At 43.6% G+C, this 23376-nt stretch overlaps 1 protein-coding gene across 2 annotated transcripts in view; it reads right to left on the minus strand.

Annotated features, from left to right (window-relative positions):
• The window catches only part of KISS1R (KISS1 receptor), a 211615-nt gene that overhangs the window by 67664 nt on the left and 120575 nt on the right, over positions 1 to 23376 (minus strand). Inside the window, exon 3 of one of the 2 annotated variants that reach the window (XM_056517899.1) lies at positions 17960 to 18067. The exons of the other annotated variant lie outside the window; for it this stretch is intronic. Coding sequence (XP_056373874.1) covers positions 17960 to 18067 — 108 coding nt within the window. The remainder of the gene's footprint in view (positions 1 to 17959; positions 18068 to 23376) is intronic. 2 annotated transcript variants of the gene reach the window in all.

The raw sequence follows: 23376 nt of genomic DNA on the forward strand, positions 1-23376 counted from the left end.
GTTTCTTGACAATGAATTCACTGTACTACAATGGCCTCTACAGTCACTAGATCTCAATCTAATTATGTACACCTTTCAGTTTAGAAGACAAAAGGGGAGCTAACCTTGTACTAAGAAGTTGTACATAATAAAGTGGCCAGTGATTGTAAATTGTAAATTTTTAACATAAAAGCTGGATAGACAGGTGTGGAGTCTGAGGGATATTCTGGGTTTCACCTTTTTTAAACCCCATCATGAAGTTGTAGACTGCAAGAAAATGCCCAGGTTGTAGCTCCCAGAATAGTCATGGTTTGGTGCACCATTTTGGTGCATAAGTAGTGTAGTCAGTAATGGAGCCAAAGGACTGAATTCCGGTACTTCCAGAATCCCCTGATTATTTTCCTGAGGACCTGGCATATGCCATTGACACAAAAAACTGTTTTCTTGCCTCACGTAATGTCTTCCCTAAACGTTAACCCAAAGTACAACACTTTTTAGCCACAGACCATCACAGGATGGTGTTATCCTGGATTTATTCATCTCTGATGTTAATTAATATTAGAGTAAAGTACACCACACTCTCCCACTTCTGTTTGTGATGAGGTTGGAAAGAAGACATCCAAGAATTTGCCTCTTCTTGCCCTCCAGACAGGCCTTGGACTTCACCGACTTGCCTCCTGTTTAGAAATGTACTAGCATTTAGGTAGTGTTGCATTGCTTTTTCAAATGGTCCATCTTATTTAATCTGTTAGGTTTCTCTAAGCTCCCCAATAGAATCAGACCTACTACTAAGAGACTTATCACAATTTATCACTGTGTTTGTGAATCAAGTTCTTTTAAAGGGGCGCTCCATCCCTAGACATCATATTTCCGTCACGCCCCCTCCCATAGACATAAATAGAGGGCGCGTTGCGTGATGGCACAAGGGGGCGTTGCTTGATGGCACAAGGGTTCGTGGTGGGATGCCACGGCCACCAGAATTAAGCATTCTGAACATAATGTTCAGAACGCCGAGTGCTGCACCAAGAGGCTGGACCCGGCGATCAGACATCTTATCCCTATCCTTTGAATAGGGTATAAGCTAGGGGAGGAGTACCCCTTTAAGCCATGTTTGCCTGGGCATACTTCATATGTACTTCCCCAACATTTATCGAAAAGGTGCACATTCTTCATAGATAGCAAAATCTTTCAGATGTAACATATTTAAAGTGTGGTCCAAGTTAGTGTGTTTGTGCAAAAGTTTTGTGACAATTTTAAAAAGTTGCAGTTGATACATAGTCGACCAATACATTAAGCTAACCCCACCACACAACATTCAAGTTGTTTCAGAAGAAATAGAACAACCAAAGACCAAGTTGATTAAAGTATAGAATCAGAAAATGCCATTTTTAATTTAAGTTCCACTACTCTTACTACAAGCCAAATAAATCTCTTAAATAATGGCTTGAAGTTTGCCCCAACCTAACCACTGGATACATTTTGCACATATATTGGGATAGAGAAAAATGTTAGAAAATTATGCTTGAAACTGTTCTTTATGAAAAATCCCTTGGAAACTGATAGAAATGCAACTTGTAGTAACACATAGTAAGTTTGGAGTTTAAACAAATCAATCTAAAAATGAAGTCTTCGTTGTATCTGAGACAAGAGACTAGTGGGGACGTGTTAGCTTTTAAGAAAGCAGTTAAAAATGAGGAAAATGTGAGGAAAATTAAAACCCCCAAACAAAAGTGGGGTAATTTGACACCAGGAGAAGTAAAAGCAATTAAACAATCACAAAAATGTATCAGTTACTATCAGACCCGCAGATAAGGGGGGGGGGGGGGGGGGGCATCATAGTGATATATACATCTAAATGAAGAGTGATTGTAATACATATGTGAAACTAAAGTGGGGCCCTATTATTGAATATAAAGAGAATTAAATATAATGGGGTTTATTTACTAACGTGATCCCGACTTTTTTTTGTCAGGTTTTGCACCCAATTTTGCGACACAATTTGGGACAAAAAAAACATAAAACCCTCCATTTTACAAGAAAAAGTCGTAAAGGGGTGTGGCCAAGGGATAAAGTGGGCGTGGTCCAGACAAAAGGGGCATGGCTCGACAGTTTTGAAAAATCCCAACATATTTACTATGGTTTCCACAGAAAATGTGGTAGATTTGAGCTGCGGAAAACCCGACAGATCAGAACAGTTGTAAAAAAAAGAAAAACATAGGGAAAAGTGCAAAATGTAGGGAAACCTTGGGAAAATACCAGTCGGAAATCAAAACCCACAAAGAAACCTACATTCCACTCTTAGTAAATAAACCCCAATGTGTACTAGAGCTTTAGATGAAGGTATTTTGTAAAAACAAGAGTTTGATTTTCTTTTGGGCACGCAGAAAAGGACGCCTGTTTCTTATAGTATCCCCAAGATCCATAGACATTCCACAAAACCAACTGGACAGCCAATTGTATCAGGTACGAAAAGGAAATAATTCTACCGCTGTACAAATCACTAGTCAGACCACACATAGAATACTGCATACAGTACTGGGCACCAGTGTACAAGAAAGATACAGTGGAGCTGGAGTGGGTTCAAAGACGGGCAACCAGGGTAATACGGGGAATGGGAGGACTACAGTACCCAGAAAGATTATCAGTATTAGGGTTATTTAGTTTAGAAAAAAGAAGGCTTAGGGGAGACCTAATAACTATGTATAAATATATCAGGGGGAAGTACAGAGATCTCTTCCATGATCTATTTATGCCCAGGACTGTATCTATAACAAGGGGGCATCCTCTACGTCTAGAGGAAAGAAGATTTCTACACCAGCACAGATGGGGATTCTTTACTGTAAGAGCAGTGAGACTGTGGAATTCTCTCCCGGAGGAGGTGGTCATGGTGAACTCCGTAAAAGAGTTCAAAAAGGGGCTGGATGCATTTTTGGAGAATAATAATGTGGTGCCTTGGTGGGGGTATAGGGTAGTTGGGGTGTTGCTGTTCTGGATAATAAAGGGTGCTGTTAACCCTTGTCACTCGTGATGCCAGGGTGAGGGGTTAAATACTGTAATGTGGCTAGGGCCTAACGCCACCCTTCCCAAGAGCGATAGGTGAGTGTGAAATAAATGGATTGTCCACAACCACTGTTTAATGGAAAACTTGCAGGAACTTTTACTGAAGATTTTCTGAAGCAGGCAATAGCAATAACAGTCCAGATAACAGAGTCTATTTCTAGTTGATCAGCGATTGACAGTTGGTTGGGATCAGATAAGCTCAATTTAGCTTTTAGAAGATTCCGTTGCATAGATCCGCTGGATTTAGGGGTGCATTTAGGTCCAGCGATCTTACGGAGAGTAGCGGGGAATTGTTGAAGTATAACCGCTTTGGTATAGGCCGAGGCCGGAAGTCTTTGGCCTAGTAAACATACTTGAAAGCAGGGCCGGCCTTAGGTGTTCAGGCGCCCTGTGCGAGCTAACCTTGTGGCGCCCCCCCCCCATTACCCCATAAACATACACAAAGAGGAAAAAAATCTATGTAACAAATATTTTTTTTAATATTTAATCATTCCCCTGCCCCCTTACTCAGTCCCATGTCCCCCTTAATCAGATGCAGTATAGTTCCCCCACATTAGGTGCAGTATAGCTCCCCACATTAGGTGCAGTATAGTTCCCCACATTAGGTGCAGTATAGTTCCCCACATTAGGTGCAGTATAGCTCCCCACATTAGGTGCAGTATAGTTCCCCCACATTATGTGCAGTATAGTTCCCCCACATTAGGTGCCATAAAGTTCCCCACATTAGGGGCAGTATAGTTCCCCCACATTAGGTGCCATATAGTTCCCCACATTAGGTGCAGTATAGTTCCCCACATTAGGTGCAGTATAGTTCCCCACATTAGGTGCAGTATAGTTTCCCACATTAGGTGCAGTATAGTTCCCCCACATTAGGTGCCATATAGTTCCCCACATTAGGTGCAGTATAATTCCCCACATTAGGTGCTGTATAGTTCTCCACATTAGGTGCAGTATAGTTCCCCACATTAGGTGCAGTATAGTTCCCTCCACATTAGGTGCAGTATAGTTCCCTCCACATTAGGTGCAGTATAGTTCCCTCCACATTAGGTGCAGTATAGTTCCTCCACATTAGGTGCAGTACAGTTCCCCCACATTAGGTGCAGTATGTTCCCCCACATTAGGTGCAGTATCTTCCCCCACATTAGGTGCAGTATAGTTCTCCACATTAGGTTGGCAGTATAGTTACCCACATTAGGTTGGCAGTATAGTTCCCCACATTAGGTGCAGTATAGTTCCCTCACATTAGGTGCAGTATAGTTCTCCACATTAGGTGGTATAGCTCTCCACATTACGTTGGCAGTATAGTTCCCCACATTAGGTGCAGTATAGCGCCCCACATTAGGTGCAGTATAGCTCCCCACATTAGGTGCAGTATAGCTCCCCACATTAGGTGCAGTATAGTTCCCCACATTAGGTACAGTATAGTTCCCCACATTAGGTGCAGTATAGAGCCCCACATTAGGGGCAGTATAGCTCCCCACATTAGGTGCAGTATAGCTTCCCACATTAGGTGCAGTATAGCTCCCCACATTAGGTGCAGTATAGCGCCCCACATTAGGTGCAGTATAGCGCCCCACATTAGGTGCAGTATAGCTCCCCACATTAGGTGCAGTATAGCTCCCCACATTAGGTGCAGTATAGTTCCCCACATTAGGTACAGTATAGTTCCCCACATTAGGTGCAGTATAGCTCCCCCACATTAGGTTGGCAGTATAGTTCCCCACATTAGGTGCAGTATAGCCCCACATTAGCAAGAAGCAGGTTCCCCACATTAGGTGCAGTATAGCTCCCCACATTAGGTGCAGTATAGCTCCACATTAGGAAGAAGCAGTTTCCCCACATTAGGTAGTAGCAGGTTCCCCAAATTCGGTAGCACTTTCATTCCCCCCACCGACTCACACACACAGGTAACCACACATGCACACACAGACAGACAACCACACATGCGCACACACACACACACACACACACACAGACAACCACACACACACACAGACACCCACACATGCACATAGACAACCTTACCTGACCTGCGCTGCGCTTCTCTTCTCTCTGGCGGCGCCCTGACGAGTGACGTCACTGACGTCCTATGCGGGTCTGCGGAGGTACATCACATGCGCCACGTCCCTCTTCAGACTTTGGCCACCAGCCAACCGGAGACACTGAGGAGGTCGGGGTAAGTGAAGCCTTCCGGTGTAATGAAGAAAGCTGTGCCCTGAAACGGAATGTGACCCTCTGCATAGGGACACAGTTGAGGGAGGGTAGTGGGAATGTAATGAGAAGGAGCGATCTGCAAAGCAGAAAACTGTGTCCCTGTGCGGAGGGTCACATTCCGCTACAGGGCACAGTTTTCTTCATTACACTGGCATTAAGCGCTGCTTGCACGAAGCAGGGCTAAATCCCGGGCAATACAAATTATATATACTTGGTGCGAGATGTGTCGGCCGCCCGGCGCCCCTGTTGCTATGGCGCCCTGTGCGGCCGCACAGCTCGCACACCCCTAAGGCCGGCCCTGCTTGAAAGTTGCGGAGGTCCTACCTCGTTCAGTGACAGCAACCCAAGAGATGGGCAGGGGCTGGACGTTTTGGATTGGTCCATAACAACTGTCACTCACCGTTACACAGCATTGTGGGTGAACATGTGACACAAGAACCACCTAAGGTCCTTCAACATACCATAGAGTTCTGAGCAACGGGTCACATGACCTAAGGTCCTGCGACGCAAAACAAGTGAGTAATGCAATATACATATTTACAATGATAATTGTTATAAATATTAACTTACTAAGGGGTGACTAGGGGCTAACTAAGGAAGCGGACCCCGACAGTCCTAGGGATTCTGACTTTGGGGACCCCCCTACCAAGGCACAGTATGAAATACGGTGTCGGGACACCACAATAACATTGCTGGTTATGTATACTAGATTAATAGGGACAGAACGTTGATCCAGGGATTTATTCTGACTTCCATATTTGGAGTCAGGAAGGAATTTTTTTGCCTTCAGCTGTCTGGGCATGCTGGGAGTTGTAGTTTTGGAACAGTTGGAGGCACCCTGGTTTGGAAACACTGGTTCAATGCATGCTGGGAGTTGTAGTTTTGCAACAGCTGGAGGCACCCTGCTTGGGAAACACTGGTTCAGTGAATGCTGGGAGTTGTAGTTTTGCAACAGCTGGGGGCACCCTGGTTAAGAAACACTGGTTCAGTGCAGGCTGGGAGTTGTAGTTTTGCAACAGCTGGAGGCACCCTGGTTGGGAAACACTGGTTCAGTGCAGGTTGGGAGTTCTAGTTTTGCAACAGCTGGAGGCACTCTGGTTGGGAAACACTGAAATAGACAGTGATTTACAGCTCCCAGCAGATCTTTCTAACTTTCATATGTAAGGATTTGCTTTATCTCTATTAGTTATATACTTAGTTTTCTTTAATCCTCACTTTTATCCTATTTTTGGATGACATTTTGGTGGCTTCAGAACCAATTACCAGGTTTCCATAGAGTTGTGATTTCAACATACAATGGTTGTCCTGGAGCCAATTAATATTGTAACTTGAGGGACCACTGTATATAGTGTGATGACTCGCCCTTGCAGATAGGTGCAGTTGCAGTATAGAGGGAAGGAGACAGTTCTTTTAAAATCAAAGTCCAGTGTTTTATTCACACTCAGCACATGGCAAACAGTCTTTAAATGCAGAACAAAGGAAAACATAACTTAAGTCCACCTTTATTTCCCAGGTGTTTGTTCACACCCTTTTCCAGGCCTCCATCAAGGCTGTTCAGCAGCTTCCACTCTTGGAGCAACCAAAAGGAGGGACTCCACACACAGCTTTCTCTGGCACTGTGAGCTTCAACTAGCAAATCCCCTTCAGCTGGTGAGGCAGCCTAGCTTTAAGGGCAACAAAAGCCAGCCTGTTTTGTGGGGAATGATCCCTCCCCACCCTACCCTTCCCAGTAATTGGCCTTCCAGCCATACTTCAGCCATGGGGTCAGTCTGCATTACAGCACAGACACTGAATGAATACTGGCTCATACTTCACCAAAGCCAGGAGCCTTGGTAACACATATCACCCATCCACTACGATACCTTTCACCTTCTCACATACCCCCCCCCCCCCCCCTCTAGGCTGTCCGTTTGTTGGTGATACACGGAGGTCGTAGCTGTTTTACCTGCAGTAACTTCATTACTTTTGACATAAACGCGGTGCCCTGGTCAGTCAACACCCCTTTAGGTAAGCCCACTCGGGAAAACATCTCCATTAGCTCCTTAGCTATGAGTTTGGTCGAGGTATGTCACAGAGGTAGCGCCTCAGGATACCTAGTCGCATAGTCCAGGACTACCAGGATGTGTGGTGCCCCCTAGCAGATTTTGGCAATGGACCTACCAGATCCATTGTGATACGTTCAAATGATAATTGGGAGGGTAACAAGGGGACTATGGTAATGTTGCTGGGGGCTAGTTATTTGACATGTTGGACAAGATTCACAATACCTCTCGACCTTTGACTTTTTCAATTGTAGGGCTTACAACTGTTGCAAAAATACAAATAGTTGCAGATTGATCTCTCTCCCATCAATCGATTGCTCCACCCATTGAAGCAGGCAGGCTCCCTGTCATCAGCTGACTAGTGATGTCAAGTCTCGGCTTTTTTATGCTGTTAAAAATAAATATTCGAAAATCGCGTAAGAATTGTGAGAAAACCATCACACACAGGTACAGACACTATATTATGAACTACCCTAACTTAACAGCCCATGTAGCATAGTCAAATAAAAAAAAATCCTGGAATGCCCCCATTACTTATTACAGTAGCTTGTGTAAGACAGTGACGAATGGTCATTGGAGATCACTATTTGTCCAAGGTATCTGTCATATGTGAATTCAAGGTTTCAGGAAGCACATATCTCATCCAGGGAAAGCAGGACAAGATTTAAGAAATTCAGAAAATGTGAAATCTCTGGTGAGACTTATCTTGCAAGGGACAGTGGTAAGTCCTGTTATTAGGCCTAGTTTTTTGATAGTGGGGATTTATGAGACTGTACTAGAAGTATTAGACTGTGTTCACATAGTGAAGCTTTAGTGTTGCTTTTTATTTGAGTCATCCAAACATGAAACATATCTAAAAGGCTGTCTAAAATTGTAATTATTGCTTTGTGCTTATTATAATGCATAACATTTTCTTCATAGGTCTTTATTAATAATTTAGCTTTCATTTGCTTCTACAGACTCTGCAGCATGTTGTATGAGCTCTGTTTTCTCTCTATACTTTTACATGTGTGGGTCTGCCAAGCAAACTGACTTGTATCTGTTCCTCTTTCGCTCTAAAGCTTGTGTGAGCTGTCCCCAAGGGTCCATTTTCCTGTCTACAGTGTAAGCTGGTGTGTATTTCACTCCTCATTCCTATTGTTACCTCTAACACTAAGAGGAAAGAAAGTAGCAGCTAAATGAAAGTTAATTTTCAATGAAGTTGTCTCTAAAAACAACTTCACCAAAAAACGACAGCCAAAATAATGGAGTACAACATTTTATACATTCCCCCAACTGTCCCATGAAAAACCCTTCAAGGTCTAAATTTGTTTAGGTTGATTTGTTTCCTCAGTGTAGAATTAAACAACATGTTGCGCTAATTTAGGAGCATTACTACACCAGTCCTGACATGCCTTAGAAACTGGCTGTGGGCAGCATTATTAACCCCTTAAGGACTCAGGGTTTTTCAGTTTTTGCACTTTCGTTTTTTCCTCCTTACCTTTTAAAAATCATAACCCTTTCAATTTTCCACCTAAAAATCCATATTATGGCTTATTTTTTGCGTCACCAATTCTACAGGCGTATTAGCACGCCTGTGATCAGTGTTATTGGCGCTTGACTGCTCCTGCCTCAATCTCAGGCAGGTAAGGAGGAGGCAGGTAAGGGCCCTCCCGGTGTCCTGTAAGCTGTTCGGGACACCGCAATTTCACCGCGGCGGTCCCGAACAGCCCGACTGACTAGCCGGGATAATTTCACTTTCACTTTAGAAGCGGCGGTCAGCTTTGACCGCCACTTCTAAAGGGTTAATACCGCACATTGCTGCGATCGGCGATGTGTGGTATTAGCCGCGGGTCCCGGCCATTGATGAGCGCCGGGACCGACGCGATGTGACGCTTCATATGGCGGGAGCCGGCGCAGGACGTAAATATACGTCCTGCGTTGTTAAGGGTTAAAAGTCGTACATTTGTTACATGAGTTACAGGTCTCACAAAAAGTTGCAGAGAAATGTAATCAGCCCCAGATTTATCACATGCCCTGCGCCATGAATTAAATTTGGTGCCGGTACGTGAATTAATGGAGTAAAATGTTGTGCGCCTCCTCCACTTTTCATGAATACTCCCCAATGTGTTTGAGTCACTAGCCTCAGAAATCCTAAGTGAAATTGAATGAATAATTTAAAAGGGTTATCCAGGAATAGAAAAACACAGCTAATTTCTTTTAAAAACAGCTCCCTATCTGTCTCCAGGTTGGGTGTGGCTTTACAACTGTGTGGTGTGGTTTACATATTTCTGCAGATTTTGAGTTGTAATCCACTGATTTTGGCAATACACATTATGTGGATGGGTTTTATGAACTGTGCCCTTTTGTGAAAAGGTCTCAAAACTACACCAGCCCAGACTTAGCTTAGCTTTTTGATGTATGTGAAGAGTGAAATTTTAGAAAATGTGACCTGCACAAAATTTGTCAAATGCTCTGCAAGCATTTAATACATTTGGTGCACCTACACATTACCAGCACACAAAAAAATAGGTGTAGAAAATGCTCCACTTACACCTACAATGATGAATGCCCCCCCCCCCCCCCCCCCACTCTTCATTTACTTCAGCTAAAGACATCTATTTTCTATCCTTATTTTTCAATTTTAGGTTTTTCAGTTTATCTAGAACAAAATGTCAGTCTCCGATATTTGGCAAAGTTGTCTAGAAAAATAAACAAAACAGAAGTTGCCAACCTTGTACCAGGTAGAAGCCATTGCATCATTTTTTTTAAATAACCTAAAAATATTTCACATTCGTAACATTCATAAATACAGTATGTAGGTTTACAATTCTTGGCATTACTACTTTGGCATTCTAACATAAAAAAAACATCGAGAAGAGAAATTATTTTTAAAACTAAAAAAAAAATTTAAAAATTAATTATTTAACAGCAGCTGGGACATTATTTAGATTACTGCTTATGGAAAAAATTACAAATTTTGCTCAGGAAAGAAAGGAAGTGATAGATAATTAGCACCTTTTGTCAGTTTAAGCTGATTTTCAAAGACATTATGCTTTTATGAATAGCTATGAAGTTAAGCTGCACTTATGATTCGAACTGGAAGTGGGAACAGGAACCTGTGCTATGAGAGAGGAGCCAAAAATAGTCCTAAAAAGACAAGGCACTAATTAAAAAGGTTTTCATTCAGCAGAAGACTCGTAGCCTGATGCACCTCACTCTAAACTGGAAACAGAGGACCAGAGAGAAGCTTTGTAGTGAAAGTCAGATTTTCCTGCCTCCTACAAAATATACAAGCTGAAACATACAAGTTGAAGGGGTATATTCAGGTGAAAAATATATATATTTTTTTTCATATCAACTGGCTCCAGAAAGTTAAACAGATTTGCAAATTACTTCTATTAAAAAATCTTAATCCTACCAGCTGCTTAAGTTGAGTTGTTCTTTTCTGTCTGACCACAGTGCTCTCTGCTGACACCTCTGTCTGTCTCAGGAACTGTCCAGAGTAGGAGCAAATCCCCATAGCAAACCCCTACTGCTCTGGACAGTTCCTGAGACAGAGTGCAGAGAGCAGTGTTGTTAGACAGGAAAGAACAACTCAACTTCAGCAGCTGATAAGTACTAGTAGGATTAAGATTTTTTCATAGAAGTAATTTACAAATCTGTTTAACTTTCTGGAGCCAGTTGATATGAAAATGTCTTCTTTCATCGGAATGCCCCTTTAAGTAAACTAATAAAGAAGCACTATATATCCTAAAATAAAGAAAAAAAATGTACTCACTTTCTCTAACTCCTGTAGCCTCAGCCAGATCCAATGTTGGCCTCTGCACCAATCCTTGTTCATGCAGACATAGACAACTGAGGGCTCTTGTGCAACACTGTGCAATCCCTTATTGCCCTAGCAAATATAGCCAAAACTACCATATATCTGCTTATGTTTAAAATGAACTATAAAAATATTCACATTTTTTCATGGGATATTTAACTTTCATTTGTAAAGGGGTTGACTATTTATTGAAACATTCTATGGGAGCAATCAGTGGGTGGTTCAGGGAGAACTCTTCCTGTAAAGTAGTTTTGCAGGTTGTAACAACTGAAAAAAAGAGTTCTTAAAGAATAGTGAATGGATAAATACTAACAATTATGGTGGTCCATGGCAAAGACGGTAATGCTAATATACCTGGTTTTCTTAGGAACTGACTAGATGTCAATAACCCTGGTGATCTAGATAAGTAGAAAAGGTAAATACCAGCAGCAACCATATCAAAGGCTGCAGGACTATTGTCTTCTACTGGTATATCCATCTCAGGATGTCACCATAGACAGCTCACGCATGCTGCATTATCCACTGTCAGATAATCATGGTGCAGCTCAACTGGATGTGCACATGGCTGATGGGACGTGTGAGGAGGGATAGGTAATGGAGAAAACCGAATATTTTTAATTTCCTGTGACAAAAATATACCTGCATCACATCTGAACCCAGTGGCATCGCTAGGGGGTGCCTATTAGAGCTGTAGCCCTGGGTGTGATCAGACTCGCTCTGCATATGGGGGTCTAGGACACTTGTCACAGATCCCCATGTGAGTGACTGCCACTTTCACCTATATGCGCACCTGTGCACACTGGTGAAAGCTTGCGGCTTACACTGATAGGAGACCATGACTTCTGTCCCCACCAGTGTAGGCCCAATCACATCACTCATCCGTGCCTGCACTGTGAAGAAAGAAGGACATAGCCAGGCTGCCTTGCTGATCACAGCGTGGAACAGGTGAGTATCTTTTTTTGTTTTGTTTTTGACTTTTTTTTACTTGGCACAAGGGAAGGGGGTCTACCTACCTACCTGGCTACCTAGCTACATACCTGGCTACCTAACTACCTACCTTCATTCCTGGCTACCTTTATAGCTACCTAACTACCTGGCTAAGTATCTACCTACCTGGCTACCTACCTACCTACCTACATACCTGGCTACCTAACTACCTAGATAGTTACCTGCTATCATACCTGGCTACCTAATTACCTTTATACCTGGCTACCTTACTAACTAGTTAACAGTTTGGGGCCTATAGATGGGGAGATTATGTGAAGCAGGTGAGGGCACTGGAAACATGTTTGTCCTGCAGATGCGAAGAAATTAGTTTTGGCTGGAATAAGTCGCATGGTGGTCTAATCTGGACGGAGAAGAAACGAAAAAAGGACACTGACAATCAAAAAATTCAATTGTGAGTCCCTGGATGTAACTGTAATTACTTATATGGTATACAGATTCTATGCACTGCTGGTATCCACCTCTATATGGTCCTGTATATATTCCCTTATATGGTATACAGATCCTGTGCACAGTTGATATCTACATCTATGTGGTGATTGTATGTGGGAATATTGTTTTTTTGTATCATGGCTTTTATTCTGTAACAGTATAGTGGTATCAGTCATTGGTAATGGTAGTGGTGGTCATGGTGTGGTGGTATTAATCAGAGGTATCAGAAGTGAATCAGAGGTGATGGTAGTGGTTATGGTATGGTGGTATTCGTCAGTGGTAATGGTAGAGGTAGTCATGCTAGGAGCACACAACACTAGCAGTGTGCACCTGTGCCCATATTTTATTTTGTTTTGAGGTGATGGCCATTTTTGTTTTTTGTACTGGTAATATTAGTATTATTAGTCTCGGTTTCAGTCAGATTTGGTCAGAAACGTATAATGGTAAAATGTATGGTGATAATAATTCTGCTTGTATACTGTTATTATTGTTAATATTGGTCTCAGTGTACAGGATTTGGTCAGTAACAGTGGGATGGTAAAATGTATGGTGATAATACACCCTCTCCATGTATACTGGTATTATTGGTCTCAGTATACATGATTTGGTCAGTAACAGTATGATGGTAGTATGTATGGTGAAACCACACTGCACAGTTGCCCACTGGTAGTAGTATAATGAAGGAGGAAGCTGTGTGCGATTGGGTGAAGATGAGGGCATGGTAAGGGGTGTGACTAAGGGTGTGGTTTGGGGCATGGTTTAGGCTATGGGCTCAAGCCCCAGTCTTTTGGAGACATAGCAATGCCCCTGTCTGAGCCCCTGTGCAGGCTATACTGTATGTCTGTTGAGTAGAATAAACACAAACACTGCTTTTATCTGTCTTTTTTCAGTGTGATCTGGCATTGAACACTACAGCAGGTACTGGCTGCCTGGCAACATTAAGCCAAGTAGAGGATGATTGCCGTGGCTGGATCCAGGTCAGCAGTGAAGTCATAGTTACCTGATTTGTACTGTTGCAAAAATATGCATATCCATCAAATTCAACAAGAAGGAAAGAAGATGGATAAAGGGAAGGGGTATGGGTGGATGAAGAGGGGATGTGATTCTTTACTATGATATATGCATTAATGTTATTTTGTTCTACAAATTTCTCTAAACTTATTTTTGCTGTGACTAATTCTTAACATATACCGTCTCTCAAATTCCCAGTTCTTATAGTAAAGAAGGCCAAGATATGTAGGTTTATAGTTTTATTAGTCAAATGGGTGTGAACTTAATAATTTAATGTTTGGCGTGACTATCAATTATTCAGCAGGAGTATACAGTTAGGGGGTGTGTATTAGTCCTACATGCCCTCAATGTACAACATTCACACCCCCTGACTCTATAATCACGCTCATCACCTGATATTTATGCTGATTATTAAAATTCAAGCCCATCTGACTGATTCCCTGAATTGCCAGAGAAACTATAAACCTTAATATCTCAGTAACAGATGGGTGTATTAAAATGCACAAAAAAGGTATGTGATCAGGGCACCCAAGCCAATTAAATTAAAATCAGTATGATGATGGTGATAATATTCCTCCTTGTATACTGGTAATATTAGTTATATTGGTCTCAGTATACAGGATTTGGTCAGTAACAGTATGATGGTAATATATAGTGATCATATTCCTCTTATTATGGTAATATTACTCTTAGTATAATGGATTTTGTCAGTAACAGCATGATAGTGATATAAATATGGTGAATGAATTCCTCCTTGCATACTGATATTATTGGCCTCAGTATACAGAATTTGGTCAGTAACAGTATGATGTCACATTTCATTTATTTGAGTTGGCTATAAATCCTTTTTAAATTTTGCCTTTGCTGAAAAAGATAAAAATATAAATCTACCAAAAGTCTCCTTAGATATATCATTTCCTCTCTCTGCATGCATATTATTTTGAGCCTTATTTCGAAGCATCTTAAAGAGCATAAGTACCATAAGCATATGGTACAATTCACAGCTTGCCACCATAAAATCTTTTAACCCCTTAACGACCACGGACGTAAATGTACGTCCTGGTTTAGCGGGACTTCCCGCACCAGGACGTACATTTACGTCCTGTGTATGACCGCAAACATCGGAATGGTCCTCGCGTCATACACGGAAGGCTCCAGCTGTTAGTAGCAGCCGGGGGCCCCGTTGGTAATGGTCGACATCCGCGATGTCCGCCATTAACCCCTCAGATGCCATGATCAATACAGATCACGGCATCTGCAGCAGTGCGGCTTTTTGAATGGATGATCGGATCGCTCTCAGCGCTGCCGCGGCGATCCGATCATCCAGCATGGCGGCCCCTCACCTGGCTCCGGCTGTCTCCCGGGGTCTTCTGCTCTGGTCTGAGATCGAGCAGACCAGAGCAGAAAATCACCGATAATACTGAGCAGTGCTGTGTCCAATGCATAGCACTGCACAGTATTAGCAATCAAATTATTGCTATAGATAGTTCCCTATGGGGACATTAAAAGTGTAAAATAAAAGTTGAAAAATGTAAAATAAAAAGTAAAAAAAAAGTGAAAAATCCCCTCCCCCAATAAAAATGAAAATTGTCAGTTTTTCCCATTTTACCCCCAAAAAGCATAAAATGTTTTTTTATAAACATATTTGGTATCGCCGCATGCGTAAATGTCCGTACTATCAAAATATAATGTTAATTATCCCGAACGGTGAATGGCGTAAACGTAAAAAAATAAATAAAAAGTCCAAAAATGCAGCTTTTTTTGTCACATTTTATAAAAAAATTATAAAAAATTATCTAAAAGTTTTATATATGCAAATATGGTATCGATAAAAGGTACAGATGACGGCGCAAATGAGCCCTCATACCGCCCTATATACGGAAAAATGAAAAAGTTATAGGTTGTCAAAACAGGGCGATTTTAGATTACTGATTCTGTACAAAAAGTTTTAGATTTTTTTAAGCGGTACAAAAATAAAAAAGTATCTAGCCATGGGTATCATTTTAATCATATTGACCCAGAGAATAAACAACACGCATAATTTTTACCATAAAGTGTATAGTGTGAAAACAAAACCCTCCAAAATGTGCAAAATTGTGGTTTTCACTTAAATTTCCTCCCTAAAAAAAATATTTGGGAGTTCGCCGTACATTTTATGGTAAAATGAGAGGTTTCATTACAAAGTACAATTGGTAATGCAAAAACCAAGCCCATATATGGGTCTGTAGATGGAAATATAAAGGAGTTATGGATTTTAGAATGCGAGGAGGAAAAAACGAAAACGCAAAAATTAAATTGGCCTGGTCCTTAAGGTTTAAATGGGCTTGGTCCTTAAGGGGTTAAACAAACACTAATGGATAAATCACTGATCTCTATTTTATGTTTCCTAAAAGCACTCAATTTCAACTGTTTACTGTAATGGAATTTTTTACACTGTTATGGCTCACTATGCATGATTCCCATTAATGGTCGAACTTTCCCAACTACTGTATGTATTAGCTTTTTATTATAATTTACATGAAAAGTAACATAGTCATAAATAATAAAAAGTCCCTATATATGTGACACTGGCCTTTATTAGGGAAAAAGGGGAAAATAGTCCGGAGCAGGTCTCATGCAACAAGTAGATTTATTGTTTAAAAGCCAAAGACAGGAGACATAAAGTAACGCTTTTCAGGTGCATTAGCTGCACCCTTAGTTGTACATACTAAAGTGTACAACTAAGGGTGCAGCTAACGCACCTGAAATGCATTACTATTTGAGATGTCGCGAATTGTTTGCCGGCAAACAGCTCCCGGCGAATTTAGCATGTTCACATTCGCATCGCCGGGCGAACATATGTGAAGTTCGATCTGCCCCCTATACTTTAACATTGCAGTAAACTTTAACCCTGTGAGTCAGAGTCAGCAGACACATTACAGCCAATCAGCAGCAGTCCCTCCCTTCCAGACCCTCCTACCTCTTGCACGGACGCCATTTTACCCTCATTCAGCATGCTGCAGGCTTAGGAAGTGGAGGGTCAGAGAAGCTGCTCCTGCTGTATAGGGAAAGCGATAGCTAGGTTGCTGCTAGGTGGCGTATTCAGGGTCCAGTTGACTTCTAAAGCACTAGTGTAACATCTGCTTTAAGGACAGCACCCAAAAAAGCCCTTTTTAGGGCTGAAAGATATCAGTCCGTGTGTCTTGCAACAGCTGGAGGGACCCTGGTTGGGAGGAAACCGCTGGTTAAAAGGGGTACTCCAGAATCAAACTTAAGTTCCTTCAAGCAACTAACTTCTACAGTATTCAAAGGGCTGAAATATATCTGTCCGGGTATTTTGCAACAGCTGGAGGCACCCTGGTTGGGGACCACTGCATAAAAGGGGAACTCCGCTGGCAAGCTTTTTTTCTTTAAAGCAACTAACTACTACAGTATTCAAAGGGCTAAAATATATCAGTCTGTGTGTTTTACAACAGCTGGAGGCACCCTGGTTGGGGACCACAGCTTAAAAGGGGAACTCCGCTGGCAAGCTTTTTTGCTCATTTTCACACTAGTGCAAATCACATTTGGTGTGACAGCTGTGCAAATTTAAAAGAAAAAAAACCTTTTTTGGCTGTTAAATAAAATCAGTCGTCACTGTCAGTTCGCGTCACAGTGACCAGTTTTTTTGCCTGCAGGGCAAATTGTGTCACCCTAGTGCAAATCCCATTAGGTGTGACAGTTGTGCAAATAAATAAAAAAAATACCTTTTTTGGCTGTTAAATAAAATCAGTCGTCACTGTCAGTTCACGTCACAGTTGCCATTTTTTTTTGCCTGCAGGGCAAATTGTGTCACCCTAGTGCAAATCACATTAGGTGTGACAGTTGTGCAAATAAAATAAAAAAATACCTTTTTTGGCTGTTAAATAAAACCAGTCGTCACTGTCAGTTCACGTCACAGTTGCCAGTTTTTTTGCCTGCAGGGCAAATTGTGTCACCCTAGTGCAAATCACATTTGGTGTGACACTTGTGCAAATTTAACCCAAAAAAATGACAGGCAGAGGAAGGCCCCCCCGCAGGGGCCGTCGTGGTGCTGAGATTCCCTTTGGCCCTAGAATGGCCAGTGTTCAGAGGCCACGTACCCTGAACCCCCAAAGTTCTGAGGACTTAGTTGACTGGCTATCACAAGACACCCAATCTACTACAGCTTCCGCTCAAAACCTTGACGCACCATCCTTCTCCTCCTCTAGCTTAGCTTCGGGCACCTCTCATGCAACCACTTGCCCGCCTGCCGCCACCACCAACACTAGCACCACAGCAGCTTTACTTGATCCGTCAGAGAAGTTATTTACACATCAGTTTGAAGACATGAGTGATGCGCAACCATTATTGCCAGAGGATGTAGTTAACAGGGATATGTCTCAGTCAGGCAGCATTACACACATGGACGTACGGTGTGATGATGATGTTGTACCCGCTGCTGCTTCCTTTCTTGAGATGTCAGATAGCGGTGAAGGTGTTGATGATGACGATGTGTCCGTGGATGCCACGTGGGTGCCCGCTAAAAGAGAAGAAGAAGGGGAAAATTCAGATGGGGAGACAGAGCGGAGGAGGAGACAAGTTGGAAGCAGGGGGAGGTTGTCGCAAGGAGCTAGTGGCACAGTCAGACAGCATGCATCGGCAGCCGGGGTCAGCCAGACGGGACGCCAATCAACGCATGCTGTTGCCACCACCAGAATGCCGTCATCGCAGAGATCAGCAGTGTGGCATTTTTTTTGGGTGTCTGCCTCTGACAAGAGCGAGGCCATTTGCAACCTGTGCCAGAAGAAACTGAGTCGTGGGAAGTCCAACACCCACCTAGGCACAACTGCTTTGCGAAGGCACATGATGTCACATCACAAACGCCTATGGGATCAACACGTCAGTACAAGCAGCACACAAAGTCAAAGTAGAGATGTCGCGAATTGGGCGAACATATGTGAAGTTCGATTCGCCCCCTATACTTTAACATTGCGGTAAACTTTGAACCTGTGAGTCAGAGTCAGCAGACACATTACAGCTAATCAGCAGCAGTCCCTCCCTTCCAGACCCTCCTACCTCCTGCACGGACACCATTTTACCTTCATTCGGCATGCTGCAGGCTTAGAAAGTGGAGGGACAGAGAAGCTGCTCCTGCTGTAATAGGGAAAGCGATAGCTAGGTTGCTGCTAGGTGGTGTATTCAGGGTCCAGTTTACTTCTAAAGCACTAGTGTAACATCTGCTTTAAGGACAGCACCCAAAAAAGCCCTTTTTAGGGCTGAAAGATATCAGTCTGTGTGTCTTGCAACAGCTGGAGGGACCCTGGTTGGGAGGGAACCGCTGGTTAAAAGGGGTACTCCAGAATCAAACTTAAGTTCCTTCAAGCAACTAACTACTACAGTATTCAAAGGGCTGAAATATATCTGTCCGGGGGCTTTGCAACAGCGATAGCTAGGTTGCTGCTAGGTGGTGTATTCAGGGTCCACTTTACTCCTAAAGCACTAGTCTTACATTTGCTTTAAGGACAGCTTTAAGGACAGCACCCAAAAAAGCCCTTTTTAGGGCTCAAATGTCAGTCTGTGTGTCTTGCAACAGCTGGAGGCACCTTGGTTGGGAGGGAACCGCTGGTTAAAAGGGGTACTCCAGTGTAAAATTTAAGTTCCTTCAAGCAACTAACTACAGTATTAAAACGGCTATAAGTTCAGTCCATGTGTCTTGCAACAGCTGGAGGCCCCCTGGTTGGGAGGGAACCGCTGGTTAAAAGGGGTACTCCGGTGTAAAACTTAATTTCCTTCAAGCAACTAACTACAGTATTAAAAGGGCCATAAGTTCAGTCCGTGTGTCTTGCAACTGCTGGAGGCACCCAGGTTGGGGGACCTCTGCTTAAAAGGGGAACTCTGCTGCCAACCTTTTTTGCTCATTGTCACACTAGTTTAAATCACATTTGGTGTGACAGTTGTTCAAATAAAAAAATAAAAATACCTTTTTTGGCTGTGAAATAAAAACAGTGCTGCCTAAAGGGGGACTCTAACTATGTGCTGCCTAATATGGGGGAATCTATGTGCTGCCTTAAGGGGAGATCTAACTATGTGATGCCTAAAGCGGGGCTCTATGTGCTGCCTAAAGGGGGCTAAAGCACGTTATTCCAAAGAATTTAGGAATAATAGGTGATTTATGCCCTTTATGGATTAAAACCAGACTCTGCATCAACTATGTAATTTTCCATGGGAGTTTTGCCATGGATCCCCCTCCAGCATGCTACAGTTCAGGTATTAGTCCCCTTGAAACAACTTTTAAATCACTATTGTGGCCAGAAAGAGTCCCTGTTGGTTTTAAAATTCACCTGCCCATTGACGTCAATGGCGGTTCGCGAACATTTGCGGAAGTTCGCGTTCGCCGCTCGCGAACCGAAAATTTTATGTTCGCGGCATCACTAAGTCAAAGCAGCCATCCTCCTCCTGGTCCAGCATCTTCAGCCAGGTCAACCACTGCTGCCCTCTTTGCCCCCTCTCAACCATCCGCCTCTCCGTCTCTTGCCTTGAGCAGTTCCTCCTCATCTGCCCACAGTCAGGTGTCTGTCAAGGAGATGTTTGAGCGCAAGACGACAATGTCTCAAAGTCACCCCCTAGCCCGGCGTCTGACAGCTGGCTTGTCGGAACTGCTAGCCCGCCAGCTTTTACCATGCAAGCTGGTGGAGTCTGAGGCCTTTAAAAAAATTGTAGCCATTGGGACACCACAGTGGAAGGTACCCGGCTGAAATTTTTTTGCACAAAAGGCAATCCCAACCTTTACTCCATTGTGCAAAAGGAAATTATGGCATGTCTGGCACACAGTGTAGGGGCAAGGGTCCATCTGACCACTGATACCTGGTCTGCAAAGCATGGTCAGGGCAGGTATATCATCTACACTGTGCATTGGGTAAACCTGGTGACGGCTGCCAAGCATGGAATGCGTGGCTCTGCAGAGGAGTTGGTGACACCACCACGACTTGCAGGCAGGCCAGCTGCCACCTCCTCTAGTCCTCCTACTCCATCCTCTTCCATAACATCCTCGGCCGAGTCCTCTTCCACTGCTGCGTCTTGCTCCACATCACCGGCACCCCCCCCCCCCCCAGCTCCCCAGGTGCTATTCCACATCCCGGATACGTCAGTGTCATGCCATCTTGGGGTTGACTTGCCTCAAAGCGGAGAGTCACACCGCACCAGCGCTCCTGTCGGCCAGTGGCTGACTCCGCACCAACTGGAGGTCGGCAAGGTGGTTTGTGACAATGGAACAAATTTGTTGGCGGCATTGAGGTTGGGCAAGTTGACACATGTGCCGTGCATGGCATATGTGTGTAATCTGATTGTACACCGCTTTGTGCTCAAGTACCCAGGCTTACAGTATGTCCTGAAGCAGTCCAGGAAGGTGTGTGGCCATTTCAGGTGTTCCTACACGGCCATGGTGCACTTGTCAGATATCCAGCGGCGAAACAACATGCCAGTGAGGCGCTTGATTTGCGACAGCCTGACACGTTGGAATTCAACACTCCTTGTGTTCGACCTCCTGCTCCAACAAGAAAAAGCCGTCAACGAATATTTGTATGACCGGGTGCTAGGACATCATCTGCGGAGCTGGGAATTTTTTTGCCACGTTACTGAAGGCTCATGCGCAATGCCTGTAGGCTAATGCGTCCTTTTGAGGAGGTGACAAACCTGGTCAGTCGCACCGAACGCACCATCAGCGACCTCATACCGTTTGTTTTCTTCCTGGAGCGTGCCCTGCGAAGATTGCTGGATCAGGCAGTAGATGAGCATGAAGAGGAAGAGTTGTGGACACCATCACCACCAGAAACAGCCTTATCAGCATCGCTTGCTGGACCTGCGGCAACGCTGGAAGAGGATTGTGAGGAAGAGGAGTCAGAGAAGGAATGTGGCTTTGAAGAGGAGGAGGAAGAATAACCACAGCAGGCATCCCAGGGTGCTCCTTGTCACCTATCTGGTTCCCATGGTGTTGTACGTGGCTGGGAGGAAGAAGATTATACCTTCCCTGACATCACTGAGGACTAGGAATGGGACATGAGTAGCTCGGCATCTGTCCTTGTGCAAATAGGGTCTTTCATGCTGTCGTGCTTGTTGAGGGACCCTTGTATAAAAAGGATGAAGGAGAACGACCTGTACTGGGTGTCCACGCTACTAGACCCCCGGAATAAACATAAAGTGCCTGACATGTTACCGCATTACAGCAAGGCGGAAAGGATTCAGCAGGTCCAAAATAAATTAAGAAGTATGCTGTACACAGCGTATAAGGGTCATGTCACAGCACAACAGGGATCTAACAAGGGAAGAGGTGAAAGTAATCCTCCTCCTCCTCCTCCCACGAACACGCTGGCAAAGACAGGATGCTGTACAGACATGCTGTTGATGGAGGACATGCGGAGCTTTTTAAGTCCTATGCATCGCCATAGCCCTTCGGGGTCCACCATCAGAGAACAACTTGACCGACAGGTAGCAGACTACCTGGCCTTAATCGCAGATATCGACACTCTGAGGAGCGATGAACCCCTTGACTACTGGGTGTGCCGGCTTGACCTGTGGCCTGAGCTATCCCAATTTGCTCTCGAACTTCTGGCAGCTAAGACCAGCTTCCACATCCTGGAGTGGGATTAAGAGTGAAAACCAGGGAAATACTTAGATACCACTTCCAAGTTTGGCCCAATGCCAAACTGGTAAGTGGCACAGTGGGTTCACATCTGTTGGGGTGTAGTGATGAGCGGCATAGGCCATATTCGAATTCGCGATATTTCGCGAATATCTGGACGAATATTCATCATATATTTGTGAAATTTGCATATTCTTTTTTTCGTATATGCGAAAATATATGCGCATATTCGCGAATATTGAGCCCTCCCTTCTTCACTGGTATAGGAAACTATGATTAGTGCATTAAGTCTGTGATTTTTTGCCAATTGAAACTAATAGGCTCATTGTGGTCTATGGGGGATCTCACAACATTTAAAAAAGTAAAATAAGCAGGACTGGCTTTGCAGCACAGTGGATGGGAGACCACCACTGGTTCGAGTCCTGGGGTGGGACAGAGTTTTGTGGTTTAACTTTCCTTTCCTGGAAAAGCTGCTGAGTTGCCCACAGCAACCAATCAGATTGCTTCTTTCATTTTTCAGAGGCCTTTTCATAAATGAAGTAAGCAATCTGATTGGTTGCTATGGGCAACTGCACAACTCTTCTTCTTCACTGGTTTTCCGCATATGGGCATATTCGCGAATATTGAGCCCTCCCTTCTTTGATGGTATAGGGAACTGTGATTGGTGCATTAACTCTGTGATTTTTTTGCCTATTGCCACCAATAGGCCCATTGTGGTCTATGGGGATCTCACAGCATTTAGAACAGTAAGATAAACAGGACTGTCTCAGCAGCACAGTGGATGGGTGACCACCATGGGGTTCGAGTCCCAGGGTGGGGCAGCATTTTACAGTGTTGTGGTTTAACTATACTTTCTTGGAAAAGTTGCCCATAGCAACCAATCAGATCGCTTCTTTCATTTTTCACAAGGCCTCTGCAAAATGAAGGAAGCAATCTGATTGGTTGCTATGGGCAACTCAGAAACTTTTCCTCTGGACAGGTTTTGATAAATCTCCCTCTATGGAGGAGATTCATCAAAACCAGTGTAGAGGAAGAAGTGTGCAGTTGACCATAGCAACCAATCAGATTGCTTCTTTCATTTTTGAAAAGGCCTCAGAAAAATGAAGGAAGCAATCTGGTTGCTATGGGCAACTCAGAAACTTCCAGGAAAAGCTGCTGAGTTGCCCATAGCAACCAATCAGATCACTTCTTTCATTTTGCAGAGGCCTTGT

This window comes from Hyla sarda, chromosome 1 (genome assembly GCF_029499605.1).
Source record: "Hyla sarda isolate aHylSar1 chromosome 1, aHylSar1.hap1, whole genome shotgun sequence".
Lineage (NCBI taxonomy): Eukaryota > Metazoa > Chordata > Amphibia > Anura > Hylidae > Hyla > Hyla sarda.